The sequence below is a fragment of the Lactuca serriola genome, chromosome 5, assembly GCF_051521515.1.
Source record: "Lactuca serriola cultivar US96UC23 chromosome 5, Lser_US96UC23_V15, whole genome shotgun sequence".
Lineage (NCBI taxonomy): Eukaryota > Viridiplantae > Streptophyta > Magnoliopsida > Asterales > Asteraceae > Lactuca > Lactuca serriola.
In genome coordinates, this window is record NC_136412.1 from 55,642,854 (window position 1) to 55,658,173 (window position 15,320).

A 15,320-nucleotide genomic window follows, 5' to 3' on the forward strand; every position below is an offset into this window, starting at 1 on the left:
TTTCTCGCTTCGTTTTCTTGCACTGATATCTGCTTTAAGACAACATATTTTTTTTCATCTTCTTTACACTTATTAATTGAAATTAGGTGGTATTCACTTTGTATATGTGAACGTGAATTGAAGTCACCCTGACATCTGTTTCCAGAAAAAGAAATCCTAAGATCTCTCTCTCTCTCTCTCTCTCTCATGTCACTTCAACAGAGGCTCTGCGTGTTCCAAAAACCAACCCACAACAGCATGGCTCGCTTCATGGTAAGTTGCAATGTGTGTGATATTTAACAATCAGGGATAGTTTCTGACGTTCAATGATCAATCTGTATAGACATCAATACATGGTGTTTTAAGTAACAATGTTATTGGAATCATGAACAAGGATTTCTCAAATATCAATTTGTGGATCTTTTGCATTGTATGGAACTCGACTCCTTGTTCAGAATACATAAAGCCTAGAACTTTAACTCAACATTGTAAACTTTTTTTTTGTCTTTTGCAGCATAATGGCTCTTTTTTGGTAGTCAATTGAAAGTAACATGCATATATCTATGGTTCAATGAAGGTGACTTTTAGGCTTATTTGCACTGCATAGGACATGATTCAAACAATTTTTTTGCAATGTTTCAAGCTAAAACTGTTTCTCACTTCATAGTTGCGATGTTATCTTTTTTTTTTTTAGCTTTAGATATCCGGATAAGAGTATACCCAAATATTAATTTAGTTCCACTTTAGGTTGCAGTTTACTTGGTAACCCTATTTTTTGTTCCTGTTTGGAAATAAATACAAAGACATAAAAAGAATCATGTAACATTTCACATTGGCTTTAGGATATGTTGTTAATGAACTTGCAATGTTGCAGGTCACAGATTCTCACATGTTAGGTCCATGAAAATGTGTTCTAATAAATGGAAGTTTTGGTATTGTGATAACTTCAATTGCAGGTATGATTGGGATTTTGTTGAAATCTATGGTTTGTGATATCATAGCATGAAGCTCATCTGGTGCAAAATTCACAAATAGTGAAAAAAGTGGGGCTGCAACAATAAAGAAATTAATGTCACTTATGAGAAATGATAAGAAGGGGATGTCCCTCTTTGTGCCAACGTTATATCAAATATGTCAGAATTAAGGTAAATCTCATATTTGTTTGAAAAGGATTTGAAGTTTGTTAAATATTTCCAAATCTCAAATTAGCAATTTGTGGTGTTTGTGTATGGTACTATAGGCTTGGGATCTAGGAGGAAGAGTTTGTCAAATCATGAAGAACATTTGGTGCTAAAAAATTCATAAACATAACTTAAGGAGATGGAGAAAGAGGCACATGAAGCAATCTTCACACATAACAAAAGGTACTTATGTGTACTCCTTAATAGATTTGGATGTTAATTTGATTATTTTTTAATGAATATACAATATTAGATTTTTTTAGTGCAGTCACTATGGATGTAATCTTCAGGGATAGCTTGGAGTGCTAGAAGCAATATCAATCTAGACAAAGCATTGGATACTTCAAGTTTCAAAGAGGACAAGTTTTAAATGCAATCACTATGGAGGTAAAATTCAGGTGGAGAAAGATAAGTGGACATAGTTATGGTGCCTTTGAAATTGAGGGTGTTTTTGTCATTTTAGAGAAAAAATATTGTGTGTTGAAGATGAAGTGGACATTTTTGATAACTTTGTTATTATTTGTTGTTGTTTGGGATATTTCCAAATCTTAAATGACACTTATTGATAATTTTTTTTTTACATGTTGGTTGGTTTAATAAAGAATCAGGTAGAAAAATACTTCATACAATTAACAAGTACATATATAATAATAATACAAATCATTATAATATGTTATGTACTTTTTTAATTTCATTCCGTGCGATAGTGAGAAACTGAGAATTGTGATGACGGTTCAAGACTTCAGCTTCAACATCGTATTCCCTTTGCAAGTTTGCGTCGACTGTCGTGTCGTCGTTCATAAGAAGGAAACGAAGGGTTTTGTTTTATTTCAAGCGTGCATACGTGACTGCATTATATATTTGGTATTATTTAAAAAACGAATTCGGGTATTCGGGTATACCCGAAAATAAATATTAATACCTAAAACCCGACCTATATTATTATCGGGTTAACCTATTACCCAAACGTTCATACCCATTACCCGTTCTACCCGACCCATTCTACCCAAATTCGAAACAGGTCGGGTGGGTAGAACGGGTTTTGGGTTTTTTCGACAGGCCTAATTCAAATTATTGGCTTTCACACTTATTTTATTTCAAAGGGAATTATGAAAGCCAGGGGACAACAAATCATATAGGGTATTATAAGGTACCATTAGTGCATTATGTTTCTCATTTTACATATGTGTGCTCTTTATATAAGTTTACCGTATTTGAAACTTCATCCTTGTTTGAAGGATGCAGTTAGCAAAAAATGTTAAACTATTTATTGTTTATAGTTAGATTATTTAAATTTGAAATTATGGTATGAATAGTATTATAAAATTTATTAAAAATTCCATTATATATAAGACATTAGTTTTGTTTTATCATATATATAAACAAAAGCAAATAGGTGATATGAGTTTTGATTATATAGATTTGGAAAAATCATTTTAAATAAATTTAAAAGAATAAATATATTTTGTACCTTACATTCAACAAATGTAATGCTTTGTATGTGAATGATCTTACTAAAATCAAAATCAAAATCCAAAACCTAAAATTTTCTAACTCCAAACTCTAAATCTCAAACTTTAAACCCCAAACCTTTAACCATAAGCACAAATACATGTCAAAACATCTTTGCAATTAAAATTCACTAAAGGTTTCCGACAATAAAATCCTCAATTTGTGGTCAAATCTGTATTTTTTATTATCTAACATGGAATATAAAATGTTTATTGAAGAAAGTATTCACATTCACCATTTATATAACAATGTGTGTCCGCCTTAATTGTAAAGATATTTGCGGATTCCTTCACTAAAAATAATTTATTTTCCAAAAAAAACGAACTATACAACCCCCCCCCCCCCCACCCATATGGGCGCCCGCCGCATTGCGCGGGTAACGGCTACTATATATATATATATATATATATATATATATATATATATATATATATATATATATATATATATATATATATATATATATACCCTAATAAATAAAGATAATTTTGACAAATGTCATGTTCTCACTGAAATTGACACATGTCATTTTCTCAGAGTTTTTGAATTATTTATTTTCCACTTGTCATTTTTATATTTTTTTATTTTTATTTAATTTCCACCTATTAAATGTCACCTCATACTAATTAATGTGAATTAATATATATATATAGTAAACCTTCCATTTGTATTTCTATTAATATATCAATAAATTCCATTTATGAATTTATATTAATTAGTTTTATTAGTTTAGATTAATTAAGACGAAATATATAAATGGTCCTTGTAGTTTACTTTAAAAAATACTTAATTTTTACACATTCATATTCAACATGATTATTTAAAACATGATAATGATTTTTTATTATTATAGATTGAATTACTTATTCATCATTTTATTTATATTTATTTCAAAATTTTAATTTAGAAAATACTTAATGTCTATACATTATATTTAACTTTTTTAATCAACCCGTGTAATACACGGGTCTCACACCTAGTATGTATATATATATATATATATATATATATATATATATATATATATATATATATATATATATAAGAATTGTACCCCTTTGTATTAATGCAACGCAGACTTCACTTGCCATTTGCTTCTTATCTGGAGTAAGTAACATAGGATACATAACCTACCAAATCTAAAAAAAATTAATTCGTACCAAATCCATTTATGAAAATCTTTAATAAAGTGAATTACTTGTTTTCGATCAGGGAACCAAGGATGACTTGGTTGGCTGTCTGGATAATGAATTAACCCTGTGCTTTCGATTTATGCCCTCAATCTTTCGACTTCTTTCAGCCAAATGTCATCAGTCTCGTTTTCTTGCTTTGAATCGCAATAATAACACAAAAAGACGAAACATAAGACACACTTGAATGAGGAAAATTGGAGTATGGAAAGGCTACATGCGACAATAGCAGACAATGACTTCAATTTATAGTAGAGACACACAGATGATGTGAGTACTACTTCTCTACTGTGGTCGTCCTCCTATTTCGTCTAATTAGACCTGATTTTGAGCCTTTGTGGTACAATCGATGCCTCCAAAGAAATTTGTAATTATGGGCCAACTGGGTGGAGCCAAAATCGATTACAGACAAAGATGGGAGTGAAGAGGATTAGGGCATGAATTAGATAAAAAAAAACAATAATACTTTGGATTCCTGGTACGACCTCCAATCCGTTTAGAAACTTCTTCGAACGGAAGAGGTGAATGGCGGTGGAGGGTTCGACATACCCTATAAAATTGGTTCCACATACCCTATAAAATTGGTTCCACATACCCCGGGTATGGAATGAAGATGCAGCAGCAGTGGAGACAATGTAATGCTTTGTATGTGAATGATCTTACTAAAATCAAAATCAAAATCCAAAACCTAAAATTTTCTAACTCCAAACTCTAAATCTCAAACTTTAAACCCCAAACCTTTAACCATAAGCACAAATACATGTCAAAACATCTTTGCAATTAAAATTCACTAAAGGTTTCCGACAATAAAATCCTCAATTTGTGGTCAAATCTGTATTTTTTATTATCTAACATGGAATATAAAATGTTTATTGAAGAAAGTATTCACATTCACCATTTATATAACAATGTGTGTCCGCCTTAATTGTAAAGATATTTGCGGATTCCTTCACTAAAAATAATTTATTTTCCAAAAAAAACGAACTATACAACCCCCCCCCCCCCCCCCCCACCCATATGGGCGCCCGCCGCATTGCGCGGGTAACGGCTACTATATATATATATATATATATATATATATATATATATATATATATATATATATATATATATATATATATATATATATACCCTAATAAATAAAGATAATTTTGACAAATGTCATGTTCTCACTGAAATTGACACATGTCATTTTCTAAGAGTTTTTGAATTATTTATTTTCCACTTGTCATTTTTATATTTTTTTATTTTTATTTAATTTCCACCTATTAAATGTCACCTCATACTAATTAATGTGAATTAATATATATATAGTAAACCTTCCATTTGTGAATTCTTATTTCTATTAATATATCAATAAATTCCATTTATGAATTTATATTAATTAGTTTTATTAGTTTAGATTAATTAAGACGAAATATATAAATGGTCCTTGTAGTTTACTTTAAAAAATACTTAATTTTTACACATTCATATTCAACATGATTATTTAAAACATGATAATGATTTTTTATTATTATAGATTGAATTACTTATTCATCATTTTATTTATATTTATTTCAAAATTTTAATTTAGAAAATACTTAATGTCTATACATTATATTTAACTTTTTTAATCAACCCGTGTAATACACGGGTCTCACACCTAGTATGTATATATATATATATATATATATATATATATATATATATATATATATATATATATATATATATATATATATATATAAGAATTGTACCCCTTTGTATTAATGCAACGCAGACTTCACTTGCCATTTGCTTCTTATCTGGAGTAAGTAACATAGGATACATAACCTACCAAATCTAAAAAAAATTAATTCGTACCAAATCCATTTATGAAAATCTTTAATAAAGTGAATTACTTACTTGTTTTCGATCAGGGAACCAAGGATGACTTGGTTGGCTGTCTGGATAATGAATTAACCCTGTGCTTTCGATTTATGCCCTCAATCTTTCGACTTCTTTCAGCCAAATGTCATCAGTCTCGTTTTCTTGCTTTGAATCGCAATAATAACACAAAAAGACGAAACATAAGACACACTTGAATGAGGAAAATTGGAGTATGGAAAGGCTACATGCGACAATAGCAGACAATGACTTCAATTTATAGTAGAGACACACAGATGATGTGAGTACTACTTCTCTACTGTGGTCGTCCTCCTATTTCGTCTAATTAGACCTGATTTTGAGCCTTTGTGGTACAATCGATGCCTCCAAAGAAATTTGTAATTATGGGCCAATTGGGTGGAGCCAAAATCGATTACAGACAAAGATGGGAGTGAAGAGGATTAGGGCATGAATTAGATAAAAAAAAACAATAATACTTTGGATTCCTGGTACGACCTCCAATCCGTTTAGAAACTTCTTCGAACGGAAGAGGTGAATGGCGGTGGAGGGTTCGACATACCCTATAAAATTGGTTCCACATACCCTATAAAATTGGTTCCACATACCCCGGGTATGGAATGAAGATGCAGCAGCAGTGGAGACAATGTAATGCTTTGTATGTGAATGATCTTACTAAAATCAAAATCAAAATCCAAAACCTAAAATTTTCTAACTCCAAACTCTAAATCTCAAACTTTAAACCCCAAACCTTTAACCATAAGCACAAATACATGTCAAAACATCTTTGCAATTAAAATTCACTAAAGGTTTCCGACAATAAAATCCTCAATTTGTGGTCAAATCTGTATTTTTTATTATCTAACATGGAATATAAAATGTTTATTGAAGAAAGTATTCACATTCACCATTTATATAACAATGTGTGTCCGCCTTAATTGTAAAGATATTTGCGGATTCCTTCACTAAAAATAATTTATTTTCCAAAAAAAACGAACTATACAACCCCCCCCCCCCCCACCCATATGGGCGCCCGCCGCATTGCGCGGGTAACGGCTACTATATATATATATATATATATATATATATATATATATATATATATATATATATATATATACCCTAATAAATAAAGATAATTTTGACAAATGTCATGTTCTCACTGAAATTGACACATGTCATTTTCTAAGAGTTTTTGAATTATTTATTTTCCACTTGTCATTTTTATATTTTTTTATTTTTATTTAATTTCCACCTATTAAATGTCACCTCATACTAATTAATGTGAATTAATATATATATAGTAAACCTTCCATTTGTGAATTCTTATTTCTATTAATATATCAATAAATTCCATTTATGAATTTATATTAATTAGTTTTATTAGTTTAGATTAATTAAGACGAAATATATAAATGGTCCTTGTAGTTTACTTTAAAAAATACTTAATTTTTACACATTCATATTCAACATGATTATTTAAAACATGATAATGATTTTTTATTATTATAGATTGAATTACTTATTCATCATTTTATTTATATTTATTTCAAAATTTTAATTTAGAAAATACTTAATGTCTATACATTATATTTAACTTTTTTAATCAACCCGTGTAATACACGGGTCTCACACCTAGTATGTATATATATATATATATATATATATATATATATATATATATAAGAATTGCACCCCTTTGTATTAATGCAACGCAGACTTCACTTGCCATTTGCTTCTTATCTGGAGTAAGTAACATAGGATACATAACCTACCAAATCTAAAAAAAATTAATTCGTACCAAATCCATTTATGAAAATCTTTAATAAAGTGAATTACTTGTTTTCGATCAGGGAACCAAGGATGACTTGGTTGGCTGTCTGGATAATGAATTAACCCTGTGCTTTCGATTTATGCCCTCAATCTTTCGACTTCTTTCAGCCAAATGTCATCAGTCTCGTTTTCTTGCTTTGAATCGCAATAATAACACAAAAAGACGAAACATAAGACACACTTGAATGAGGAAAATTGGAGTATGGAAAGGCTACATGCGACAATAGCAGACAATGACTTCAATTTATAGTAGAGACACACAGATGATGTGAGTACTACTTCTCTACTGTGGTCGTCCTCCTATTTCGTCTAATTAGACCTGATTTTGAGCCTTTGTGGTACAATCGATGCCTCCAAAGAAATTTGTAATTATGGGCCAACTGGGTGGAGCCAAAATCGATTACAGACAAAGATGGGAGTGAAGAGGATTAGGGCATGAATTAGATAAAAAAAAACAATAATACTTTGGATTCCTGGTACGACCTCCAATCCGTTTAGAAACTTCTTCGAACGGAAGAGGTGAATGGCGGTGGAGGGTTCGACATACCCTATAAAATTGGTTCCACATACCCTATAAAATTGGTTCCACATACCCCGGGTATGGAATGAAGATGCAGCAGCAGTGGAGACAATGAACCGATGCGATACGTCGAGAGAGTCGGAGGGGCAAATATTGTTGGCCTGGAAGACGACGGTTGAGAGAAAGTTGGCGGTGGAGGGAGGGAAGAAAGGCTTGAGTGTTGAGTGTGAAACATAGAGCCAACACCAAGTATAACCGAGAGGAAGTGAGAAAAAGGCGGTGACCTAGTGTTTTAAAAACCGGTTTAAACCGGCCGGTCGAACCGGTTGGACCGGGAACCGGAGAAGAGAGCGGTTCAACTATCTCCGGTTTTACACCAATTTCTGAACCCGATTGAACCGGCCGTTTTTTAGAAAAAAACCGGTTGAATCAGTTAAACTAAATAAAAATACATGGAAAAAATATTTTCAATAATAAAGGTAGATTTTTTCATATTTATTTAGATTTCTCTAAATAAAAACATATGGTAAATGTTATGATATTTTTTGATGCATTTATGTTCATTTAAAATTATATTGTGTTCGGATTATACTTTATTTTCTTTTGGACATATGTGAATTGATACAAAACTTACAGTTATGTGTTGTTTTAATGTATTTATATTGATCTACAACTTATTTTTATGTGTATTTTTAATGTTTGAACTTGTAGACGTCAAATTCATGACTTATGTATGTATGTATGTGTAGAAAAATAAGAAAAAAAATGAAAATTATAGAAACCGGTTGACCCGGCGGTCGAACCGGTTCAACTGGTTGAACCGGAAGCCGATGGCCATACCGGTTCAACTAAAAAACCGGCTTAGAAGAAGTGAGAAGATCAATCTAGAGTATAAGAATAAATAGATGAAGCGGTGGCGGTGAAAACCCTTGTCAGTCCCACTGCCTCGAAAAACACAGAACAGACACCACGTATCCTCGTAGACAATAAAGAAAGATGTTGCGCGTGTAATCCACTATCCACTATAATATACAGATAAAATATATAATTATCAAAAAGCAAAGAAAAAAAATAAAAAAAAATATCCACCAATAATAACAGAGTCCTGTTCACAAAGGGAAGTCAAAATTAAACTTATATATAATTAGAGATTATTGGATTGTCTAATTAATAAGAATTTTTTTAAATAGCCAAATGAAATGTCCTTTAGCCTAAGGATGAGCAGTTTGTCCCAAATCCCGATCCCGATCCTGATCCCGTACCAATACCGTACCAGAATCGGTACCGAACCGTACCGAATTTAAAAATACGGGACAATACTTGATACTTCAAATACATGAAATTCGGGAATCGGTACCGCCGGTACCGGTACTAGTACCGAGTACCGGTGATGTTAATTCGGTTTGGTACTCGGGATTAACTTTCGATCAAATTCGGTATTCGGAAAATCAGGAACGAGACGGGTCGGTATCGGTTCCGTCCCACGCTCTTCCCTACTTTAGCCGATCCTTTAAATTTAAGTCGACGGGTTGGAAATTTCGATAGTGTATATATTGATTATAGATTAATTTGGACTGGACCACTTTTTAGCGGCTCAAACTTTTAAGTTTGTTTTATTCAGCAACTTGTATTATTATATTATGATATAATTTTCAATAATATTTATATAACTATTTTTTTAAAGAAATATTTACACAAAATCTTTCTAGTCAACCTAATTCATACATTGTATTTACCGTTTTAACGTGAATATATTTCGTGATGTGGCATTTGAAGAATTATGAAACATCTCTACGGAAAAAAAAATCATTATTTGATTGTTCCTGTATTCTTTAAAATTTCTTTTTAAGACACACGTTCCATATCAAAAACCAGTCTCTGAAAGAAAAATTATTGAAACGGATTTCTTTTTAAAGGGGCCGGAGAAAAACTTTTTTTGCTTACCTGAATAGTGAATATCCTACGCTCACACACAATGCAGAAGCCTTCACCGTTAAACAAAAACCACACCCCTTTTTCAATGATGGCGGAGATTTCCAACCTTCATCTCCATGAAGATGATGAAGATAACGAAAATGACGACCTTCTAAACTCCCTTTCTCCTCGCAGCCATGACTGGTCTCAAGATCTCGACGGCTTCGACGTTTCGCCTTCAGATCTCGACTTTCCTTCCTCGGAATATTTCATTTGCCGACAAAGGCGCCGCTCCGATCGGAATCCGATCCGCGTTTTAAACGGAAACAATGCTTCTACTCCATTCGATCTCGAAAACGAGGTAAACTTCGTAATCGATATGTTCCATCATCGAGTTGAGCGATCGCATTCTTCGTCGCGTGTAATGTTAGACACCGATTTGGGTGATTCTGATCGTATTGTTAGAGTTAGTGATTGGAACGAGGATATCAATTCACACAATTTGGAGATGGATTTTGAGTCAGGATTAGGGTTAGGGTTTCCGGTAGAAGTTCGTAATTGTAACGACGAAGGTGATGACAATTCTGGATTTATGGTTGCTGATTGTGGTGATGAGTTCTTCGTGTCGAGGAGGACCAGCAGCAGTGGTGCTCGATCTGAATCGAGAGATCCAACATATTTCATGAGTGGATTAAGCGTGACTGATTCCGATGAGGATCATGTAAACGAGATTATTGGTGTGGACGATGATTTCGGTGATGATGAAGCAAGTCTTAGGCTATGTTGGGATGCTTTTCAGCTAGAAGACGATGATCATTCAAGATGGGACATACCTGCACAACAACATTTTGAGTGGGAGGAAGTAGACGGTGGAGTCAACGAAAGGGAAGTGTTGACCATGTTTCTGGACGCAGAGGCTGACAACAACACCACAGTAGATGATCTCGAGTGGGAATTATTCCTGAATTCTCATAATCACGAAGCAAATCCCACTACCACAGAGGCCAATAACTACAATGAGTGGGAGGTTTTCTTGAATGTTCACAATCTTGAAGCAAATCCAGATCTAGAAGGTCAGTTTGAAGACTACAATGATGCAGAACACGAGATGTTATTCGGGCAGTTTGCAGATAACGGTGACTCAGGTTTAGTTCAACCACCTGCTTCCAAAAAGGCAGTTGAGAATCTTCCATCTGTGGTTATGACTCTTGAACATGTTGAAAAAAACAACACACTTTGTGCTGTTTGCAAGGATGAAATTGGTGTTGGGGAAAAGGCAAAACAGCTTCCTTGTATTCATCATTACCATGAAGATTGCATCATTCCTTGGTTATGTATACGAAATACATGTCCAGTTTGTCGCCATGAGTTGCCAACTGGTGATCCTGATTATGAAAGCAGGAAAGCAGAAAGGGTTGCTAGTTAGTTAACTCTGAAACATGACAAGGTTAGTATGGTTTTGAAGTTTTAGCATCGATACATTTAGGATGATGATTTAAGTGATTCCTCAATGTTTAAATCTATCTATATATGATTTCTTTTCTCCAATAAAATATGAAAAGTTTGTTACTTTTGAGTTTACATTTCTTCAGCTCCATTATCTCCAGCAAGGAAGTTATATACTTTCCCTTCAACTTCAATCCAACTACAACCAACTTCTTTCTTCACCCCAATCTTCTTCATCTTTTCCCTAATCATTCTAACATCATCCCACTTCTCTAAACTTGCAAAAAGGTTCGATGACAACACATAGTTTTCTGGTTTACTTGGCTCAAGTTTTAACAACTTTTCAGAAACTTCTTTTCCCAACTCCATATTACCATGAATTCTACATGAACTAAGCAATGAACTCCAAATTCTAGCATCAGGTTCTTCAGGCATTTTAGCAATAACAATCATAGCATCATCAAAACGTCCTGCACGACCAAGCATGTCGATTAAACATGCATAATGCTCGATTTTTGGCTCGACTCCATGAACAGTATCCATCTCATTGTAGAATTCAAGACCTTCTTTGACTAATCCACCATGGTTACATGCCATTAAAATGGCAATGAAGGTGAAATGATCAGGTTTCATTCCAAACCTTTTCATTTCTATGAACAGCTTTATGGATTCGTTTCCCTGCCCGTGAATCGCATAGCCTGCAATCAGAACTGTCCAGAGCCCAACATGGTTTTTATCTGACCGGTTGAAAACATTCCGGGCAGCTTTTATGCTGCCCGTTTTCGCATACATGTCTATGATTGAAGATATTACGAAAACGTCCCTCGTGAGGTTTTTCTTTAAAGCAAAAGAATGGATCGATTTTCCTAGCTTTAGAGCTGACAACTGTGAACAAGCGCTTAACACACCTGTGGTTGCAATCTCATACGGTTGGGTCCCACTAAACACCATTTTTCGGAAGATATTTAATGCTTCGTTTGGTTGTTTATTCTGTGAGTAACCAGTGATAATTGAATTCCATGACACCAAATTTTTATTCACCAATCTATCAAACACGAACCTTGCAGACATTGGTTTCTCACATTGAATGTAAAAAGAAATTAATGAATTACCGATATGTGAATCGGTTTCTAACCCCTTTCTAACCACAAACCCATGAGTTTGTTTACCATAGTTAAGCAACTTGAGGTCTTGAAAAGCTAAAAGCAAGCTACTGATGTTGTGCAAATCAGGCTGAATCCCAAAAGATGTCATTTTAACATATAAATCTATCGCTTTTAAAGGATCACCATTTCGCACAGAGCCACTGATAAGTGTATTCCAAGAACTTACTGTTGTGTTTTTCATGAGGTTAAAAGTATTTTCACCCAAACAATATGATGACCTATGTTTTGTGTAAGCTGTAATGAAAGCATTTGCCACCAATTCGTTAGATTCAATGCCATGTCGAATTGAATATCCATGAAGTTCCTTTACCTTTAAGAGATGTGAATGATGTAAGCAAACTTTTAAGACGTTTAGAATGGTTACCTGATCGGGTTTTATTTTTTCCATTTGCATCTTGCGAAGAAGTTCAAATGTATGTCCAACTTCACCTTCTTTTGAACAACCCCAAATAATCGAATTCCAAGAAACCACATTCTTGTTTTTTATTTTATCAAGAATGATATGGGCTTCTAACATGTATCCGTTTTTCAAATACATGTCCATCAATGCATTTTGAATCATCAAATCATGATACAAGCCCAATTTCACAGCCAAAGAGTGGATGGTTTTTCCTAACAAGATGTCTCTTTCAGAAGCACAAACTGGTAGCAAAGTTACTAATGTAGCAACGTCAGGTGTCAAACTTTCTCCGGCAACCAGAAACTCCATGAACAGATGGATACTTTTTTGAGAAAATCCGTTATTTGAGAACACTGAAATCAATGAATTCCATGTGACCAAGTTTCTTTCAGGCATAAAGTCGAACACCTTGACTGCATCATCTACAAATCCAAACTTGTCATACATTGCAACCAACGCATTACCCACAAAGACATCTGAGATCAAACCTGTCTTCACGGCCATACCGTGAACCACCTGACCACATATCAAATTCGGAGCTCCGACACAAGCTTTAATCACGCAAGGCAAGGTGAAATTATCAGGTATATGCTCTGTTTGCAAAAACTGGGAAAAGACAAGAATCGCATCATCACAGAGATCGTTTCTAGAGTATCCGTTGATGATTGCGTTCCATTGATATAAGTTCTTGTTCTCTAGTTGTTCGAAAACGATTCGTAAATCGGAGGGAGATCCACAAACGGAGTACATCGTGATAATTTGAGTGTTGAGGATTGAGTTGTTTCTCAAGTGCGGCGATGACCAAACCAGTTGGTGGACTTTCCGGCCGGTTTCGATGTCTTTGTCGCCACCGCATGCCTGCAGTAGAATACCGGTTGCTTTGGCGGTTTCTGTAAGTTCAGAAGGCGAGTCGTGGAGCAAAGTCAGAGCTCCGGTGAGGTTTTTCAATTGGCAGAGACGATCGATCTTTTGAGACAAACGGTTGGAGTGTTGTCGGCGAGGAAGCTCACAATTTGCGACGAGTTGAACGTTGGTGCTGGTCGAGTGAAGTAGAGGCGGAGGTGGATGGCGGTCTCCGACGTGTAGTGGTGGTGACGATGACATCATAGCCATGGTGAAAGGCTCGCCTCTTTTTTTTTTTTCCTGCTCTTTCTAGTTGACGATATTTCCTCAATTAAAAAATAGGCCTTTTTTAATAAAAACAATAAAATTTTGCATATATTAATGAAAATAAATAATTTCTCAAATTCTTGCAAATAACTTATAATAATCAATTTACAGTGTTCAATAAAAATACAATAAAATCGTTTATTGGATATTGGATACTTTTAAGAGTTTTTTTTCTTCTTTTAAAACGATGTATACTTTTAGAGTTATTTATAAGAAAACGTTTAAATTTATTATTTTTTGTTGCCTTTTTCTTTTCTTATTAATTGACAATCTGTCCAAAACTTTTTATTTTTGCCTTCAAAGCGTGTTAAGTCCAAGAGTCGGTTACCCGTAATGACGCGGGGGTGATATGTTTGTTAGTGCATTCTAAAACATCATTTTTATGGTTAAAGAAAACTCATCATTACAAGAAAAGGGTTTAAGAAGCAGAGAATGGTTAAAGAAGCAAATAAAATGTTTGAATGAAACTCATCAACTGCAAGAAACTTCTTATTCGATTCTCTTGTTACACCAACTTTGATAGATAAATGTTACATAAGACGGCTTGTTATTGGGTCTAAAGTTACCTTAAAGGAGATGATGGCTAACATCAAGCATAAGGTCAACTACGAAGTGTCTAGAGGTCAATGCTATATAGCTAGAAAATGTTTATTAGTGGGTCCAAAGTTACCTTAAAGGAGATGATAGATAACATCAAGCATAAGGTCAACTATGAAGTGTCTAGAAGTCAATGTCATATGGCTAAAAAAATAGGTAGGAAAACCATAAAAGGTAAATTAAGCCATCACCACGCCAAAGTGTGGAACTATGCCCATGAAATGCTTAGATCAAACCATGGTAGTACATGTAAGGTTCAAGTTTTTTTTTTTGAAAAGAATGTAAGGTTCAAGTTATTGTCAATCATGATGGAAAAACTAGAAAATGCAACTAATTGGTTGAAGGAAAATTTATGTGAAAGGAGGTGGGAAATTTGAGGTAGTTGGTGCCAATGGATAGACATTATAATTTATACATGATGTCCATGATGATAAATGACTAAATGTTGATGATGGTGTAAATTCTTATGAAGGTATAAGTATGGATGATGTTCATGAAGGTGCTAACAATGATGAGGAAATGGAGGTCGAAGCATTGGAGGTGATG

The 15,320-nt window shown here is 33.7% G+C and overlaps 2 protein-coding genes across 2 annotated transcripts; one reads left to right on the forward strand and one right to left on the reverse strand.

Annotated features, from left to right (window-relative positions):
- Positions 1-9,930: 9,930 nt before the first annotated feature.
- On the forward strand, positions 9,931-11,564 carry LOC145052495 (uncharacterized). Its single transcript, XM_079000318.1, has one exon. The coding sequence runs from the start codon at positions 10,057-10,059 to the stop codon at positions 11,419-11,421; it is 1,365 nt and encodes a 454-aa protein (XP_078856444.1). The 5' UTR covers positions 9,931-10,056; the 3' UTR covers positions 11,422-11,564.
- On the reverse strand, positions 11,507-14,292 carry LOC145052494 (Pentatricopeptide repeat (PPR) superfamily protein). The gene has a single exon (XM_079000317.1). It carries the CDS (start codon positions 14,118-14,120, stop codon positions 11,574-11,576), a length of 2,547 nt encoding a protein of 848 aa, XP_078856443.1. The 5' UTR covers positions 14,121-14,292; the 3' UTR covers positions 11,507-11,573.
- Between the last annotated feature and the right edge of the window lie 1,028 nt (positions 14,293-15,320).

Bases quoted from the DNA above. Each gene is read 5' to 3' on its own strand.
- LOC145052494 (XM_079000317.1), bottom strand. From the start codon at position 14,120: ATGGCTATGATGTCATCGTCACCACCACTACACGTCGGAGACCGCCAT.
- LOC145052495 (XM_079000318.1), top strand. From the start codon at position 10,057: ATGCAGAAGCCTTCACCGTTAAACAAAAACCACACCCCTTTTTCAATG.